A 16,493-nucleotide genomic window follows, 5' to 3' on the forward strand; every position below is an offset into this window, starting at 1 on the left:
CACACACACACACGTCATTTTCTGGTGTGTGGTCCTAAGATAATGTTCTCTCCTTAGGAGACTGTGGTGTTGGGAAGACTACTGCCATCAACAGGATGCTTGAGAAGCTAGAGGGCCAAGGAACATTCGATATCAAATACGGGTCAATCTTAGGAAAAGTCCTGTTGCATAATGAAATTAAAAGATCAAGGTTGTATATATTAAACTTTAACTTGGGCTTATCTAGTCAAACTGTGACTTTGACACATGCTTGCTGAGTTTGTTCTTGTTTTACATAATGATGGGGATTATTCAGATGAGGCAATAAGAGAAAAATATTCTCTCAATTTCTCCTTAATTTTATGTCCATGTTTAGTTGGCACTCGATAATTGTGTATATGTGAGACACAATGGGTTGTTTAACAGTATGCATGCGCCGTAAAGTTCAGCTAGCTGGTTAGCGTGCCCACCACTTGATGTCACGTACTTACATCTTGTGGTGAGAACACTTAAAATCTGTGCTTCCGGCAGGTTTGCTGCACCCTCCACACCCATGTGATAGACCTTGAAATCCGACTCCTCAATTTTCATCCTTGGGCAGACACCCCATTCACTCACCCTCCGCCCCGACACCTCCCCCTTCTGCTTCAGATCCTTAGTACTGCGGCACCTGCAGAATGTAACCTCCTCACCTGATTCAGTTCACACTCTTTACAGCACCGTCCTGCTGTGTTGATGATTATGCACCTGTCTTATGTACTTTTTTATTTTAATTTTTGTGAATTGTGTTATCTGTGGGGGCTATGTGCATATGACTGTGTGTGGATGCCTGCAGGGGGCAGAAGAGGGCATCAGATACCCTGAAGCTGGACTTAGGGGTTTCTGAGCTCCCGGACATGAACACTAGGAGCCAAATTCCAGTCCTCTGCAGGAGTGGTAGGGCTTTTAACCTTTGCAACATCTCTCTAGCCCTTTGATGACTTCCACTGCCTCCCTTTCTGTTCAGGATTGCTGTATCGGTCTTGAGTAACATTTTAACAGAATTACTTTTCCTAAGCCATGAAGTCAGGCCATAGCTCCAGATATTTGTGTGACCTTTTGACTTCCTTATAGTGTTCAGTATAGAGATTCCTTATTGAGGTGATTGTTCTGCTGTCGTCCTTTATTCTATTACTGTGATGGATCACTTTAATTCATTTCTGCGCGTTGGATCATCTTTGCACGCCAAGGACAGATCGCACTCGATCATGAAGAGTGGTCTCTTTAATGCACTGTTGTTGAGTTTGTTAGCTTTCTGTTGAAGTTTTTGTTTTTATCTCTGTTCCTAACGATACTGTCCTGAAATTTTCTTTACCTGTAGCTTTTTTCTGGCTTTCTTACCAGAGCCAGGTGAAATGAGTTTGGAAATGTTCCACCTACCTCCATGTTTGTTAGTGGATGAGCCTTAGAATTTAGTGTGAAACTGTAGGGCTCTGAGATGTTTGTCTTTGATGAAGGACTTTTTTTGTTACTGATTTCATCTCCATCCTTATTAGTATACATTAATTTTTTAGAAGAAAATCTTTACTTTTTCCAAGGTGTTAACGTCTAGATTCATTCCTCTAAATCAGAGAAACTGCATTTATTGTAAATTTAAGTTTAGAACCACATATTTTCACATAACATAAAATATAACTATAAACTATTTTCCTCCCAGAAAAAAAAAAGATGCGCCTTGAATATACTCACAAGGTTTTGTTTAGTGTCCGTGTGTTGTACTAGAGATAAATCATCTATTTAGAAAGCATAGACTTCACAAGGGGCTCTTGCCTGTCATTGTGTATTCTGTCTGTCTCTTCCTAAAAGAAAAAAATATAAACCTAAATTTTTCACATAAAATTTTCTAAAGTACAGCTTTCTAAAATTAAGTCTCACATTGAAACATTAGAAAAGCCCTTTTTTTTTTCAGCTGAATTACAAAATGGAATGCAGAGAAGCCTAAGATTATAAACATGTGAATAGAAAAGTAAATGTTTTCTTGTGGGATATCTAAGCACCAATCAATAGTTTGCTCTTACGTTGGTTAGACTTTAATACTACAGCTAAAATGATAAACTAACTTTATCAAAACTTTTGATTCCAACAGCCTCAGACAGAATATCAACGTCTTGATTGGTGAAACCGGCAAAGTAGTTGGCGTAGGTCTTGGTAAGTTTGAAGTCTTGGGATCAAGTCTCTTCTGTTGTAACCGCAGGCCAGCCATTCTTCGCTGTGTGAGGTCACAGGGTGAAGTCTGAAATTGTTTGTTTCAAATGCAGTCTGTGGGAAGTTGCCAGGACTCAGTCGAACCACTGAACGGTATGAGTGGCTCTGGTGGAGGGGCTGCACGTGGCCCAGTCCGCTGTGAGTCATGCGGTCCTGGGGGAAATGCATGAAATCCAGAGGTGTCCTCTGTCTGTAGTTGTCCCTGCTTCTCAGCACTGCACAGGAAAAGCTGTGGTTCGATAGCTCTCCTGTCAGGGCACACAACAGAAACGAAGGTGTCAGTGGTGGCTTGGGGTCTTACACCACCACAGCATTGCCCACACATCCCCCTGGATGGTTCTTACCCGGGGAATGAGCACTAACAGTAAAACATGCTGCTTGCTGCTTTCCCGTCATGCGTTTAGAAATATGTAACATCCACAATGGAGGGCTCACACCATCACATGTGCTATGGTTTCCCACATGCAGATCACAGTGGGAAAATATAGAGCCATTCAAAGCTTCAGCTTCCCTCTCAGAGCACTGTCCTTTAAAAGTCAACAGCAAAATAAAATCCCTTAATTTTACACTTCCAGATACCCTAAAACAAAGCAAACATCGCTTAAACTGTTCTAAATTTATTTATTTATTTATTCATTTATTTATTCATTTATTTATTTATTTATTTATTTATTTTGGCACCATAGATCAGGGTGCAAAGACAGAAGAGGATAAAGGTGATGATGACAGCACCGTTAAAAATGATAAAGGGATTATAGTCTCCACAGTAAACTTCACCACCACCATGACGGCCGCCAAAACCAAGGAGCTGATTCTGCAGAAGTTAGTGAGAAAAACCAAAGACATTCTGGGAGCACCAAAGAACAACCGGGTAACATGGCCCTCTAAGCAGCCAGTGGATGAGCGAGTTGGTTGGTTTTAGTTAATGAGAAGGGGAATGTGCATTCCCGGGCATTGCCCAAAGATTCACTTACAATAGGGGCTTTGACCTTCAAACCATCGCTCTTCCAGTCTGATGCATTGTCCGGGACGGGACTTACAAGAACAGAAGAATAAGCCAAAATCTGGATAAAGATTGGCTGGAAACTGAATCAGCCACTAGGGTTGTGTTGCTGTAGCTTCTAGCTCATTTTCTTCCACTACATGAAGCTCTGAGAGAGAGAGAGACTTCTAGAACCCACATAACTCAGAGACTTGGAGCACTGAATGTTCTTATCCTCACCCTCAGTCTGCTTGGCATGGAATCAGCTGTCCATTTATTGTCTGGATCACAATTGGAATTTATGATCACTGACTCCCATTCAAGACGATGAAGTTAGCCCAGGTTCAAGAGGTTCCCACGATTCATAAAAAAGCCTGCACGAGACCCCTAGGAGTCCCTGTCCACAGTGCTGCCCCACCGTTAGCAGACCTTAACGGGTTGCTTCAGAGTCCCCTGTCTTCAACTGAAGATTCGGGTAGAACTGACAGATGTTTGTTTACATAAAGGGGTTTTGAAAGGGTTTCAGCAACCTATAATCACACCATTAGAAAATACAGGCAGGACACATGGCTGCTAGTCTGTATTAGAGGAGGGGAAACAGTGTTCTCAAATAGTAACAAACAGCAGCAGCAAAGACAACAGTTAACAATTCAGAAATTAAAGCAGCTATCTGTATTTTTTTTGTTTCAAACACTCAGAGTTCATTACACAGAGCTTATAGTCATTACACCGGGCTGGGTAATATTCTCGGCAAAAAGTAATATAGATTTAAAACCTGGATTGTGTTTCTAAACTTCCTGTCCAACCCAGAGTGCATATGAAATAGAAAAAGCCAAAAGCAAGCCCATGATGAGAAAACGCTTAGTAAGTTGGCACACCCAGAGGTAAGCGCCACAGTTGAGCCGCATTGTCAGCATCAAGCCTTTCCTGAGAGCACTGTGCAGTCGTTCAAGGGACCAAGTGTGGACAGAGTTCCTGCTATGTTGAATGCTCATTGTCCTGCACGACCACATTTCCAAAATAGATTTGATCTTCTGTTTTTGGTCTTTAAAAATAGGTTATTGCCTACAGTTAGGGTCTTGAGCAGTATCATAATATCCATAAATCATAATTTTCTAAATAATTTTCTGATGCCAATTAATATACTTAAACCTTGTGTCTCCCTTAAGATTGTAGTATTTATTGATGACTTGAATATGCCACTACCAGACGAATGCGGAGCGCAGCCACCCCTGGAATTGATCAGACAGTTATTAGACATGGGAGGCATTTATGACACGGAAAGAAACGTGTGGAAGGTACAGTATGCGCTAAGATTTTTCTCCTCACTAAATGTCGTTCCTGAACACTTACTGCACACTGAAGAAGAAAAAAAAAAACATAGGAAGTCTTCTTATGTGAACTTGCTAATGGTGAGGCCCCTTTTTGATTCCTTCTCTGGAAATCAAAAGCCCTTTTTTTCCAAACTGAGTTGGCCAGCGTCAGCTGTCTGGTCCTCAGATCTCTTCCCTGATGAGATGACCATCCTGCAAATAGTTTCGTGTCTCAGGCACACTTAAGTCAGGATCCCAGATGAAGTACGCTCACTAGGGCGTTGGCTCAGACACCAGCCAAACTGTCTGAATTACAGTCCACCTAGTCAGAGAGAAGGCACCCCAGTGCAGTCCTCCAGAGACAACTTGAGAATGGTGAAAAACAGAGAGAGAAGAAAAAAACCAGGAAGTGGGTCCTGGGTCAAACAGCCTGAGCAAAATCTCTGAAGTGACCAGAAAATCGTCAAAAGTGGGTCTTCAGTGAGATTTCTGCAGGCCTGTCATGGACATGAGAAGGAGCAGGGGTGTCAGCAATGCCCCATCAAGAGAGATTGGGTCCTTTTCTGGCTCTACGGAGCCCAGCACTGTGGTTTTGTGGTGTATCAGGGTCGTAACAATGTTATCTCCAGTATCTGCTAACCCAGGCCGTCACAGAGTCACAGATACATTGCTAGGATCGCTCAACTCACCAACAGTATCCTCTCTGCCAGCCTCAGTTACATAGTATTTATTTTCCAAGGATCCTCGTTTAAAATTCTTTTTTAATTTACATAGAACAATTGGATACACCTATGGGTACAGGGTGGCATTTTGCTATATTTCTACAAGATGTAACCACGAAATTTGAGCATTTAGCTCATGAATCACCTCAAACATTTGTCATTCCCTTTAAAGAACGACATCCAGAAATCCTCTCAACTAGTGGTTTGTTACTCTACTGCAAAGTAGGAACCTATAATTTTTCCTGCTGTCTGCTTTTCTGCTTGATGTCTGTTGTCAAGCCTGTCCCTGTGTCCGTCCCTACTACCCTTCACAGTCCTCTGTCTTTAGTGGGGTATACAGGATCCTGCTCTGTCTTTGTTTTTTAATTGATGTTTTATTAGCTTATAACACAATGGGCCTCATTTGGATATTTTCATGCATGCATATCATTGTACTGCTCCGACTTGTCTCCCTCCCTCCTCACTCTCCCTCATCCTCCACCTTGATCCCCCTCCCTCCCTGCTCTCTTCTCTCCACCCCCCAAATAGCTCTCTTCTGATAGCTCTCAGCTGAACTATACTTCACTCACTCGATAGCAAAACGGTTATGCCAGAATGGTCTTGGCTTTCATTTGTTGGTGGATTAATTTCTGTCCTTTCTCTCAGCATTTCTTTTTGAGTCATCTGTATTTTTACAGGACAATATCCAACTGACAAGTCTACATTACTTAATTAGGGAAATAAAACATTTATAGTTGGAATTATTAGTGGGAAATGTCTGGTATTACATATTTTAGATCCCCCAAATTATTGAGACCATGCAGTGCTTGTCTCTCTGTGTCTGGCTTATTTTGCTTAACATAAGTCTTCTGGGATCATTTAAGTTGATATAAATGACAGGACTTCATTTTCTTAAGATTTAGTGGAATTTTGTCACATACATACACCATGTTTCTTTATCCATTAGTGGGCCCTTAAATTGATTCTGATGCTTTTTTTTTTCTGTTGTTAAAGTGCAGCAGATGTAGATATATTTTATATGCTGACTTGATCTCTGTTGATTATGTGTGTGAATGTATATTCAATAGTAGGATAATTGGAACGTGTGGTAATTCTATTTTATAAGGAGCCTATGCCCTATTTCTCCTAACACCTGTGCTAATTACAGTCCCTCTAGTAGTTTGAGAATTCCTTTCTCCTCAGAGACCTCAGCCTTGCCAGAATTCCCCATTTCTTGTCTTTTGCTAATAGCTTTTCTAACTGGAGTAAAATGATATCTCATAATTGTTTTTATTTTAATTTCCCTGGTGGTCAATGATGAGCATGACATTTATTTTCATTTGCCTGCTGTTTATTTAATTTTTCTTTTGTTAAAATGTTCGCCAAACTCTAGTTGGATTGTTCATGGCAGGTGAGCTGTTGCGCTGTTTGAGTTCCTTGTGTACCCTAGATGGTAGCCTCTTGTCAGCATCTCTTTACTGTCAACCACTGTGCTGTGCTGGAACTTCCTGCTTGGGATAATCCCACCTGACTATGTTAGCTTTGTCACTTGTGCTTGTGAGCATCTTTGCCCGGGCCAGTGTCATGATGTATTTCCCTGTATTTTCTTCTAATGGTTTCACATTTGGAAGTGATTGTCATTTTTTAAAATGGGCTAATTCCTGATGACATGTAGAAAGGCTCCTAGAAGTAGCTTAAAGTTACATTTTATGACAGGTTATCAGTAAGAGTACAGGTTTCTATTACCATTGTAATTTTCGTTTCATAGTAAATAGTAATCTAGGTGTCTGCCTGCATCTGTCCACTTGGGGCTGGGATATGGGTATATATTTCACTTCTTACAGATGCATTCCCCTTTTAAAACTCTTCCCACAGAGTATTCAAGATCTTTCTCTAATTGCTGCTTGTACACCTTCTGCCGGTGGGAAGGACATCAGCCCCCGTCTCCTCAAGCACTTCTCCGTGCTGGTGTTGCCTCACCCTCCACAGAGTGTCTTGTGCACTGTTTTTCAGGTAATGTATGTAGCTCCCTCGCTCCCTCCACTGGGCTAGAACCAGGTTCTCAAAAGTGCTGTATACTCTACTGGTTGGTTTTTGTCAACAGAACACAAGCCTTGACATACCTGGGAATAGAGGATCTTCTTTTTTTTATGTGTATGGGTTGAAAAAGAGTTTTACTACATGGCCCCAGCTGTCCTGGAACTCACTCTGTAGAGCAGACTTGCCTGGAACTCAGAGATCCACCTGCCTCTGGCTCCCAAATGCTGGGATTAAAAAGTAGGGTATGATCTAGAATGGTATTGGTGTGGGTAATGCCACTGTGGGTAATGCCACCCCTGAACAAATGGCCCTAGGGTGAATAAGCCAGGAGGAGTAAATCAATAAGCAGAACCCCCTCCATGGCCTCTGTATCAGTTCTGTTTCCAGATACCTGTGCTGAGTCCGTGCCCTAGCCTTCCTTAGATGATGGACTATGAACTATACGATGAAGTAAACCCCATCTTCCTGAAGCCCGTCTAGGAGAGGCTATGCCAAGTCAGTGGACTTTCGGGACATGGCACACTGTTTTGCAGGGCTTTGTTGAGCTCTGAGAAGCAAAGACAGCAGAGACTTTGTTCCAGAATTGCTTCTCACTGCTGATGTGCCTTTCTGGACACTATTGCAGAGCTTAATGACTTCCTAGGTGTTTATCCACCCTATTGGGCAAATTTCCTACAGAATCAATATGAAGATATTCTTTCATGCAGTTGGTAATGCTGTTTAGACAAACGGATGATTTCATAATTACTAATAATGACTTTAGAGAACTCCTAAATTGATACAAGTATTCTCAAGCCCCTTATAGAATATAAGCTGCAAATAGAGTGCTGTAAACCTTCATGTGTCATAGACTAATTACACTAGGAAAAGAAAACAGGATTGGGACACACATTAATGATCAAGAAAAACATTCATTCTAAATCAGGTCTAAGGATGAAGCCACAGGTGTGTACTATGATAAAGCAAGGCCGTATAAAACTATTGCTTTGAACTTCTAATGAGCTTATAGGATGAAACGCTGCTTTTAATTTATAATCTACATTCTGCTGTAACTCCTGTTTGTGTAACATTTTATCTATGAGGTAATTTTTTCTTGCATATAAGACTTTTGCGTAAAAAGAAAAAAAAACTATAAAAAGCCGAAAGCAAAAATAAAGGCTTAGTGTAGCCCTTTCTCTGCCTCCTCCAGAGTATGTATGTCTGTGTGTGCCTTTCTTTCTTTTTCTTTGTCTCTGTCTTTGTCTTTGATTCTTTGTTACTGAACTCAGAGCCTCTTGCCTGGCCAGTGAGAGGCTTTATGTCTTGTCTGAGTCAAGACATAAAGAGCCCAAGAAACTAAGTTTCAATCCCCTGCTGCTATTGGCAGAAGTCAACTGGCTTGGCCCCAGAAGAGTAAGAGAGGGTTAAATCACCAGAACAGGAAGAGAGCATTAATAACAAGAGAGCATCAGCCTCTGGCCCTCCTGCTTGCCTCCCACCTCAGTACCTGACTGTCAGGGCAGGACCCTGACACATCTTCACATTGCTGTTGGTCATGTTGTTTTTTCACAGCAATAAAGAAACCTAACTATGGTAACTACCACTGAGATACATGGGTTTCCACCCAGCTCATCTACTGGGGGTGGGGAGTGGGAGAAGTATGTGACTCAAGGCCACTAGCACGGAGAAATTATCCTTATCTTATAAGTATTATTTCTCCTGTATTTTCTGGACTATTATGACTTGTCTCAATATTGAAGTCGCATTTAATGTTCATAAGAAATGTATGTGGTATTTATCTAATGCAGTCCCAAGAGGTGACGTTCCTGACAGAGGTGACAGAGGTGAGAGAGATCTCACACACCTGGCATGGAACTCTGTAACTCCCTTTAAAGCATGAGCACTGTGCTCCCATCTTTGCCTCTTCTCATCAGGGGCAGAATCCCCTCGGCCAGCCTAGCTTGGCACACACACTTACTTTCTTCTAAAGCAGTTTTTCCTTTTAGGTGTAGCCTGTGGTCACCTGTATCAGAATCATAAGGGGTTTGAGGGAAATTGGTTTTATCTACCTTTAAAACTTCTAAAGAAAGGAGGTGCGAGATTGATTTTGAAGACAGTTACTACTTCTATGCAACCTCACACGTCAGATGTATAACGTGCTCTGTGCTTCAGTTTAAGCCATTTTTCCAATAAGGACTTTCTGGCTTCTGTAAAGACAGGCCTTGTGTACAGCCATCCAGATGAGGTAACATTCTATCACTTGCCTCTCTGGCAAGGAAGGTGATGTTGGAGTACCACAGCTGATGTGCCCAGAGGTGGGCCACCAAATTGTCCCCAAAGAACACAAGTCACATCTTTCTAGGCCATGTGACAAACTATGATCTCTGGTATGGCCTCTGTTTCCCACACCCAGGGCACCTTTGCACTTTTGCCACCATCCTGATCTAAGAAATTTTAACTAACAATAATTCTTAGTGAAATTAACACTGTGTGCACAGTCCACAAGTCCGCTTCGCGGTAAGTGTTTGCCGTAGCCTACATTTACATGTTTAATTAAACAAAGTTTTCTCTTTAAAGGCTCACTTGGGGTTGTATTTCTCCCTCCATAACTTCGTAACTGAGGTGCAGAAATGCAGAGATCAGATTGTCTTCTGCTCCCTGGCGATATATTATGAAGTCTGTAAGAAAATGTTGCCAACACCAACCAAATGCCACTATATATTCAATCCCCGAGACATGTTTAAGGTTTGTTATGACGTTAGTTCTCTGGCTTGTTTATTTTTTTTTTTAAGATTTATTTATTTTATGTACGTGAGTATACTGTTGCTGTCTTCAGACACACCAGAAGAGGGCATTAGATCCATTACAGATGGTTGTGAGCCACCATGTGGTTGCTGGGACTTGAACTCAGGACCTCTGGAAGAGCAGTCTGTGCTATTAACCATCGAGCCATCTCTCCAGCCCAGCTCTAGCTTGATTTTAACCTTTAAATCGGGGTATAATTTTTCTGTCTCCCTCCCTTCCTCCCGCTCTGTTGGTTCTGCCCACATCAAATTGTCAGAAGGTACAACAGAAGGGAAAGCCACAGTGGCAGTTTGTACCACGTGTCCACCGAAGAGAACTGTTCAAATAATGTGAAGTAGACGGTCCAGTGACAAGACCAGTAAGGCCGTTAGTACAAGCTGGGGTTCTGGGCAAAAGAAATGACAAGGTCACAGTGTGGGTTTGGGCTTGTCTGGGGGACTCCTCTGTTGCTGCAAGGGAGTGGACCTATTTAAGTACTTGATGCACATTCGTGAATTAACTGCTTACCCAGGAGCACTGGCTTAGTCAGCAGTGCAATTAAATAATGTGCAGAATTCAATGTTAAGGAAAAAGTTAGCAATGCACAGTGGGACATGCCTTTAATCCCAGCTCTCGGGAAGGAGAGGGAGGGAAATCATCTGAGTTCCAGAACAGCGAAGACTACACAGAGAAATCTTGTCTTAAAGAGACAAAAGAGGAGGAGGAGGAAGAAGAAGAAGAGAAGGAGGAAGAAGAAGAGGGAGGGAGGGAAGGAGAGAGAGAATATTGAATACATTATCTTTCTTCCCTTGCTGTAGAAGGTCAGCCCTGATTTAAACGTAAAATGTCAAATACATCAATATTAGAAAGCACCTCACAGCCAGGTGTGGTGATGCTGTTAATTCAGTAGTCAGGAGGCAGAGGCAGGAAGATCTCTGAGTTCGAGGTCAGCCTGGTCTACAGGGACACCAAGGCCACAGAGCGAGATCCTGTCTCAAAGAAAACACAAAAGCTTTTAATAAAAACTGCTTCCCTGTCACCTGTGCTGGCAACATCTGCCCAGCTACGGTTTCTGCTCCTCGGAGTCTCCTCAGATCCTGAGACACTTTCAAGTCATCCCATAGGCATCTTCTGTGGCTTTAGCTCACCCATCCCATGAAAACATTCAGATTGTCACTTTCAGAAATTGATGAATCTTACCTTGGAAAGTTTGTGTTTATGTAACATACACCTGTGAATGTTGGTCATGTGTTGCCTTTTGATCTGTCAGCTTCTGCTAGGATTGATGCAGGCAGACAAGAGCGTAATTAACTCCAAAGAGACGGTTGCTCTGCTCCTAGTTCACGAAGCCAGCCGTGTGTTTCATGATCGTTTGATTGAACCCAAAGAAAAAAGCCTTTTCTATCAGATCCTGTCAACAGAACTCCAGAATCATATGCAGGTATGTTGGAAAATGTATCCCAAGTGGAATCGCACGCATGTGCACATGTACACACACACACACACACACACAGTGTTGTTTTATGAAAGTCCTCAAGTATATCTCTAATGCTAATGAAAGCAACTTGGTTTTAAGAATTCCATTCCTTACTTAAAGATGTCTGAGATCGAAGCTTGAGCTGTGAGGGAAACGATCAAGTCTTGCTTCTTCCGTCCACGACTCTGGCCTCTCAGAGCCTCAGCACCGTTCTGGTCTCTCCAGGGCCTGCAGAATTGCCCACTGAAGATGCCCAGATGCCTCTCTGTCCACCCCTTTGACCTTTAGCTTCCTTGGTGTCTCTTTTAATGACGTCACAGAGAACAACACAACCAATGGCTTGAACTGAGTCTTGTAGCTCAACAGGCATTGAGTCGCTCTTTACTACTTAATCTTGAGCCCCCTGAAGAGGACAGTAAGGGCAGAGCTAAACACTATTGAAACAGAATTGTACAATACAGGCTTTATCCACAGAGCTCTGCTTATATAAACATGCACGTAAACAGACATTTAAATGTACGTCTGCATGTGAATATTTTACCAGTGTGTGTGCATATTCACGGTTCTGAGACTATAACAAACGCATGGATTTTTAAAATTTTTTTGTTTTATTTATTTTTTTATTCATTATTTTACTTATTTACTTTATGTCCCGCTCACTGCTCCCTCCTGGTCACCTCCTCTCACAATCCTTCCCCCCAGCCTCCCTCCCCTCCTCCTGTCCCCTAACCCAGTATCCCCCCACCCCCCACCCCACCTTTGCACTTCAAGTCTCTGTAAGACTAGGTGCGTCCTCTCCCACTGATGCCAGACAAGGCAGCCCAGCTGATAGAACACATTCCCACATGCAGACAACAGCTTTTGGGATAGCCCCTGTTCCAGTTATTTAGGACCCACATGAAAGCCAAGCTGCCACATCTTCTACACATGTGTGGGGAAACCTAGATCCTGCCTGTGCATGTTCTTTGGTTGGTGCTTCAGTCTCTGAGAGAGCCCCGAGGGTCCAGATTAGTTGACTCTGTTGGTCTTCCTGTAGAATCCTTATCCCCTTAGAGGCTGAAATCCTCCTTCCTGTTCTTCCACAAGAGTCCCTAAGCTCCATCCACTGTCGAGCTGTGGGCATCTATATCTAAGTCAGATGCTGGGTGGAGACTCTCGGAGAACAATGTGCTCCTGTCTGCAAGCATAACAGAGCATCATTAACAGTGTTAGGGATTAGTACTTGCCCATGGGATGGGTCTCAAGTTGGGCCTGTTATTGGCTGGCCATTCCCTCAGTCTCTGCTCCGTCTCCCATCACTGCATTTCTTATAGACGGGATATATTTGAGATTGAAAGTTTTGAGTGTGGGTTGGTGTCCCTACTGCTCCACTGGAATTCCTGACTACAGGAGGTGACTAAAGTCTGTGACTATCTCCAGTGCTGTGAGTCACAGCTAAATACACCCCCATTGATTCTTGGGTGCCTCCCTCACCCCAGGCCTCTTGTCTCATTCTGGAGATGCCCCTCCCCACCTCACTACCCCTGTCAGTTACAGATTCCCATTCATTCTCATGGTCATCTGGTCATCCCTCCTGCCTCTCCCCACACCTGATCCTGAAACCTCCCATTCCCCTCCCCCATCCTCTCCCCTACCCAGTTCCCTTCCTCCATCTTCCTCTTATGGCTAATTTATTCCCCCTTCTAAGTGAGATTCAGGCATCCTCGCTGGGGCCTTCTAGTTTAGCTTCTTTGGGTCTGCGGAGTGTAGCATGGGTATCCTGTATTTTATGGCTAATATCCACTTATAAGTGAGTTCGTACCATGGGTGTCCTTCTGGGACTGAGTTTCCTCAGTAGGAAAGAAATTCTCAAAATCCATCCATTTGCCTGCAAAATTCGTGATGTCTTTATTTTTAATAGCTAAGCAATATTCCATTGTGTAGATGTACCACATTTTCAGCATGTGCTGTCGCTTGAGTTTTTGATTATAGCCATTCTGACCAATGTAAGAAGGAATCTCAGAGTTGTTTTGATTTGCATTTCCCTGATGACTAAGGACACTGAATATTTCTTTAAGTGCTTCTCAGTCATTTGAGATTCCTCTGTTGAAAATTCTCTGTTTAGCTCTGTGCCCCCATTTTTTAATTGGGTTATTTGGGTTAAGTTCTTGAGGTTTTTATAAATGTTGGCTATCAGCCCTCTGTCGGATGTGGGGTTGATGAAGATCATTTAGAATTGTTGCTAATACACAGTGATGTAGCTAAGCTACTGTGATTCTGAAAAACACTCTTACACCTACATTTTAAAGATTTATTATTTATTTGATATATATGGGTGTCTGTATGTATGTCTGCACACCAGAAGAGGGCATCAGATCCTATAAAACTATAGTTATAGGCGGATTTGAGCCCCCATGTAAGTGCTGGGATTGAACCCAGGATCTCAGAAGAGCTGCCAGTGTTCTTAACCGCTGAGCCGTCTTACATTTTAAATACAGGTAAGGAATTCAGTGAAAATAATGTGAACCTTAAGAGTACGATCTGAATCTATAGGTTTAGACTTCTAACCCTGCATCGTGCTGCTCTGGGACTGTGAAATATTGAACATGCTGGAAACCATTCCTCCTTGGCCTTCACCACACCCTCTCTACCCCCACGAGGCCCGAGTGCTGGCCTTGGTGTCCATGCCTGCGTGTGCACACACCCCTGCATTTCACCACAGCCTCCGCCTCCACGGCCGCAGGTCCCCTCCCGTGGCTCACCCTGGTCATGGCCATTGTTCAAGACTCAGCTCGTGGACATGACGATAAGTGAGAAACCGCAGGCTCAGCCCATTCCCACCATGTGCAAAGTCTAAAGAGTCCACCGCTCAGAAGCAGGGACGAGGGTAGAGCAGGACGATGGTGCCTCTTACGCAGGATGAAGAAGTCCGTGAGAACTGTTGGGCACAATGGTGCTATTTGAGGTGGCAAATAGGGTTTTTTATGCTGTAAAAACACATTATAAAGACATGTAGTCCCTACACATATGACACTATAATTTGTCAATATACAGTGTGGATCATTTTTCAAATTCAGTGCATACTTTTGACATTTTGGTAACCTTTTCTGGCCAGTGCCAGCCTCCTTCTAGATTTTTTTTTGTATGTTTTAATACTGTTGGACTTTCATATCACAGACCTGTCCTATCTCTTTCCAATTTACATGCTTCATGAAGACAGAATCATTGATTTTTTTCTTGATAAATCTTTGGAATTCAGCTTAATATAACCATTCAACAACTAAATCTAGGTTGAATGAGTAGAGAAGGAATGAAGGTACTGGGCTGACCAGCCATATTAGCAGGGCCATGGAGTTGACCAGCCGGCTCAGGAGGGGCATGGGGTTGACCAGCCAGCTCAGGAGGGGCATGGGGCTGACCAGCCAGCTCAGCAGGGGCATGGGGCTGACCAGCCAGCTCAGCAGGGGCATGGGGCTGACCAGCCAGCTCAGCAGGGGCATGGGGCTGACCAGCCAGCTCAGCAGGGGCATGGGGCTGACCAGCCAGCTCAGCAGGGGCATGGGGCTGACCAGCCAGCTCAGCAGGGCATGGGGCTGACCAGCCAGCTCAGCAGGGGCATGGGGCTGACCAGCCAGCTCAGCAGGGCCATGGGGCTGACCAGCCAGCTCAGCAGGGGCGTGGGACTGACCAGACAGCTCAGGAGGGGCATGGGGCTGACCAGACAGCTCAGGAGGGGCATGGGGCTTGCCAGCTGGCTTAGCGGGTGAGGTTTTTGTCCTGTAAACCTGACAACCAGAGTTCTAACCCCCAGACCCACATAAAGGTAGAAGGAAAGAAACCCACCTGGACAAACCGTGCTCTGAGGTCCACATGTGCCCACGCACACATATAATGAGTTTTGTTTTTAAAAGAATGAGTGAAGGGATAGACTAAGAAAATGAAAATCAGAAGAGAGCTCATTACACCTCCCCCAGGAAGACTCCTGGGAGAACTCCCGGCCGTCCTCTAAGCATCCTATAAGATCGAAAGCACACAAGTCTGCCTTCACATCTCACCACAGAGAGGAGCAGATACAAAGGCAGTGCACGGTGAGGGAGCAAGTTCATGGGAACCAGGTTTCCCTTAGCAGCCGTCAACCCTATGAGTGGCAGAGGCAGCTACAATTCCCCAAATTAAAGACCACATCAACCAAACTGTCCTTATAAGCACAAGGACATGAATTATTAACAGGAGGGTTACTCAGTTGTCTTTCTGAGAGAGTGAAATACGACTAAACAGGGAGCTCAATGCATGAGGCGCTGACTCAGACCTTGATACGTCTTCATTTATGACACCTCTGTGATGGAGGCCCTGTCATTGTCCTCACTTGACCAATGGTGTGCAGCATAGTAAGGTTATACACAGTTAACCCAGCTGGTCAAGTGACACAAGACGTCTGATGTCATATAGTCTCTAAGCAAATGACCTCTGAATGTCCATCAGGAACTTCCGGGTCTAGACAGCAAGTGAGGTGTATGCCAAGGACTACCAGAACGGGTGGAGACTGCCCACGGCCACCTTAAACCAGAAGCTGCAGGAGAGCATGCTGGTGTTCTGCCAGCCAGTGCACAGTCCTGCAGTGAGTGAGACAGGAAAGAGCCTTCCATCCTGACTGGTTTTAGAGGAAACAAGGCTCAAGCAGGAGAGAGTCTGTGGCCATGGCATGACAGAGAACCAAAAGCATGCAAAGAAGAAGGCAACTAACTATGCAAAGCTACAACCTGGGGTGGTAACTGACAGCTGACGAGGGACAGTCCTTCTCCCGGATTGTCCGTAGACCTGCAGGGCACCCGGCTCTAACCAGAGAGCTCTCAGCCCAAGTCCAGAACCCTGAGGCGAGGTCATGGGCACAACTGTATTTCAGTATCCTTGGCTTTCTCTGTAACAGGGTATTTGGTTAGAAGCATTTTTTTAAAATGCTATTTTGAAGAGGGGACTACAAGTATCACTGCTCAAAGGAACACACACAAGCACAC

General features: G+C 43.8%; 1 protein-coding gene across 1 annotated transcript in view; it reads left to right on the top strand.

Annotated features, from left to right (window-relative positions):
• The window catches only part of Dnah14 (dynein axonemal heavy chain 14), a 215,863-nt gene that overhangs the window by 118,661 nt on the left and 80,709 nt on the right, over positions 1-16,493 (top strand). The window contains exons 46-52 of the mRNA NM_001447370.1: positions 58-190; positions 2,105-2,166; positions 2,910-3,094; positions 4,375-4,503; positions 7,095-7,232; positions 9,816-9,983; positions 11,293-11,463. Coding sequence (NP_001434299.1) covers positions 58-190; positions 2,105-2,166; positions 2,910-3,094; positions 4,375-4,503; positions 7,095-7,232; positions 9,816-9,983; positions 11,293-11,463 — 986 coding nt within the window. The remainder of the gene's footprint in view (positions 1-57; positions 191-2,104; positions 2,167-2,909; positions 3,095-4,374; positions 4,504-7,094; positions 7,233-9,815; positions 9,984-11,292; positions 11,464-16,493) is intronic.

This window comes from Rattus norvegicus, chromosome 13, assembly GCF_021556685.1.
Source record: "Rattus norvegicus strain SHRSP/BbbUtx chromosome 13, alternate assembly SHRSP_T2T, whole genome shotgun sequence".
Lineage (NCBI taxonomy): Eukaryota > Metazoa > Chordata > Mammalia > Rodentia > Muridae > Rattus > Rattus norvegicus.